The sequence below is a fragment of the Mus pahari genome, chromosome 1 (genome assembly GCF_900095145.1).
Source record: "Mus pahari chromosome 1, PAHARI_EIJ_v1.1, whole genome shotgun sequence".
Lineage (NCBI taxonomy): Eukaryota > Metazoa > Chordata > Mammalia > Rodentia > Muridae > Mus > Mus pahari.
This window is the reverse complement of record NC_034590.1, coordinates 52,845,895-52,848,953: the sequence shown is the minus strand read 5'-3', so window position 1 is coordinate 52,848,953 and position 3,059 is coordinate 52,845,895. Positions and strand designations below refer to the sequence as shown.

Genomic DNA, 3,059 nt, shown 5'->3' with positions numbered 1-3,059 from the left:
TTATTTTTTTTTTTATTTTTTATTTTTTCTTTTGGAAGTATTTTCTAAGAGGAAACTTTAACTGAGAAAACGTCCCCACCAGATTGGCCTGCGGGCAAGCCTATTGGGCATTTTCTTGATTGATCGTGTTTTATTTGGGGGTGGGTGCCCAGCTTACCGCCCCTGGTGTCTAGAGAAAGCTGAGCAAGCCCTGAGCAGGGTTTCTCCATGGCTTCTGCTTCAGGCCCCTGCTCCAGTTCCCTCAGGGATGCACTGTTACCTGCGTGTCTTAGATGAAGTAAACCCTTTCCTTCCAAGTTGTTTTTGGACATGATTTTTAAAATTTGCTAGGGTAATATAAGTCCTAGCAAAGACAGGTCTTATGTATTCCATATGTAAATTGTGTATTTACAGGCAAATATGGGTAAAAATTATTAAGCACATCTATGAAATTCTAAGACATGGCACAAAGGAGCTCTGTGAAATCAAGGTACTCTTTTTAAAAATTCGATAGAAAAATTTCCTTTGAAATCCAAATTAAAGTATTTCTCACTGTGCCCTTTTCTCTCTTCAGCTGAGCTCTGCTGTGTATCAGGCACTGGGCTAAACACAAAGGGTAAACTGAGTAACAGAGGTGAACCTGAGACTCGGCAGTGTTAGGAATGTCACCTGAGCTGGGTGATGTGGTGACTGCAATCCCAGTGCCTGTGCAGCTTCCATGGGAGGAGTGGAGTTTACGTCAGCCCTGACACGTACTGACACCAGCTCAAGACAGCTAACTGGACATTAAACATTAGTTTTGGGATAGAACCCCAAAGCCTTGTACATGCTAGATGACATGTGTACAAGAACTTGTGTCTCAGGGGAAAAGCTTCCTTGGGAGCCACCTGTAAATAGACAATGCCCCATCGTGCTGTGTACAGAGAGCAGCAGCAGGGAGGCATGCGGGTCAGCCTGGGCAAGACCTGCTTTAGAACAGAGCTGTAAGGGCTGCAGATGGAGCTCAACAGCAAATGCTCCAGGCTTTCTGTCCATCCCCAGATGTGGGTGCGGGCTGGGTCAGCATCGGGGAGTAAGGGCGGTGTGGGCAATAGAGGTGGTTGGGTGTGGCTGCTGGGGACAACGGCAGTGCTCCATGCACACCTGCCCACGGCCTTCTCCCTGGTGAACTGTAGAGTGAACGGTCTTTGTTCTCACCTCTCCATTTGTTTAAAGATATTGCACTGATCATTTTCAAGCGTCAGCTGGAAGGCCAGTGCCACATGGTGGCTCTCCAGCACAGCGGCGTCGTTGTAGAGCACGGCCAGCTGGTTTCCCGCGTTGCAGAGGAAGGAGTTGGTTCTTCCAGGGTGGTCCACGTCGTGGACGGTGGCCGCAATGAGGGCAGCAACCTCATCAATGCGATCTAAAGTTTCCTGAAAATAAGAACTCCATTGAAAACCAGGGTCTGCGGGGCAGACACAAGCCTTCACCAGAGCTGCTCTCTGCCTCTTTACTTGGACAATTTATCCGACTCCTGAGAGAATCACACTATCTAAGCAGATTCTGCCTTCCCTCCTCTTGTGGTTCTGTGCTTGGCTAACAACTCCCCAATCTTCAGTCTCACACAACACACAGGTGGTCTTTCTCCAGACCCACCGCAAACAAGCCAGAGCCAGTCAAACTAAGAAATAAGGAAGACGAGGCACTATTCACATTAACTGAGAGTTAGCTGACTTCTCTCCTTCTGGAGCTATCTTGTTTAGCTGACAAGGTTTGACTCCTTCCTATCCTTATTAATTTAGACACAGGGTCTCTCCATGTAGCTAAGGCTAGCCTTGAACTCTTGACCCGACCTTACCTTTCTCAAGTTATGATTACAGGTATACATTGGTAGACCAGCTAGTTTTCTTCTACTTTTATAAATGTATATACATTTAAAAATAAGGAAACCATCAGCTTTTATATTTTTGAGTTGTAAACCAGATGTAGGAAGTACTTTTTTCATTTCCTTTTTCAAATGTGTTACTGTCTGGTAGTCTGCTGTCTTCATTCCAAAAGCCATTGTGGATCTTCCCTGGCGAGCCACATCCTCACAATGTAGCCTATGCTAGCCTTCAACTTCTGGAGTTCTTCTTTTCAAGTTCTGGGATTACAGGCATATACTATGCTCAGATTTCGTGTGTGTGTGTGTGTGTGTGTGTGTGTGTGTGTGCGCGCGCGTGCGTATGTGAGTGAGTGTAAACACATGAGTGTTCATGCACACGCATGTGGAGGCCAGAGGCCAACCTCAGATATTTGTTGAGAGCATCTACCTATTCCTTTGGGACACATTTCCCTCCCTGGGACCTGGGGCTCTACAGCTAGGTGAGGCTGGGTAACTTCAGAGCCCCAGGCATCCACCTGTGTTGGCCTTAGCAGTTCTGGGAGTACAAGCATGGACCACACCACCAAGCCCAGCTTCTGTTTGTGGGTGCTTTACTGGCTAAGCTCTCTGTAGCCAAATCATTCAATAGGCTTGATGAGACTTTTCATTTTATTTCAACATTTGTCCAAGCACATGACACTGAAATGTAGGATGATCAATGAATGTGCCAAACTGGACAGGGAAAAGTCCATGAGGCCTCGACCCTGCATAAACACCACAGGCAACAGGAGAGCTGGGAGTCTGCCTGTGGGAAGAGCACACTTACGAGGGGTCCTGCCCTGAAAACATACATACAAGTGATGTTATATGAACAGGCAATACTTATGAATATATATGCATAGACAAATACATGCATATATGCAATAAGTTGATGGAAAAAGAGGCCGTGGAGTTGAAGGTACCAAGGAAAGGCTTGGAGGGAGGTGAGGGAAGGTAGAAATGATGTAATTATGCCCCCCTCCCCCCAAAAAAGCTGGAGCCAGGAATGCTCTTGCACACCTTTGATCCCAGCACTTGGGACACAGAGGCAGCTGGATCTCTGAGCTTAAGGCCAACCTGGCTCATATAATGAGACTGTCTCAAACAATTAAAAACAAACAAACAAAAAAAAACATGTTAGAACATGTTAGGCTGGTGAGATGGCTCAGTGGGTAAGAGCACTGACTGCTCTTCC

The 3,059-nt window shown here is 46.5% G+C and overlaps 1 protein-coding gene across 1 annotated transcript in view; it reads right to left on the bottom strand.

Annotated features, from left to right (window-relative positions):
- Pde8a (phosphodiesterase 8A) overlaps positions 1–3,059 on the bottom strand; it is a 115,573-nt gene that overhangs the window by 9,640 nt on the left and 102,874 nt on the right. Inside the window, exon 18 of the mRNA XM_029535592.1 lies at positions 1,177–1,394. Coding sequence (XP_029391452.1) covers positions 1,177–1,394 — 218 coding nt within the window. The remainder of the gene's footprint in view (positions 1–1,176; positions 1,395–3,059) is intronic.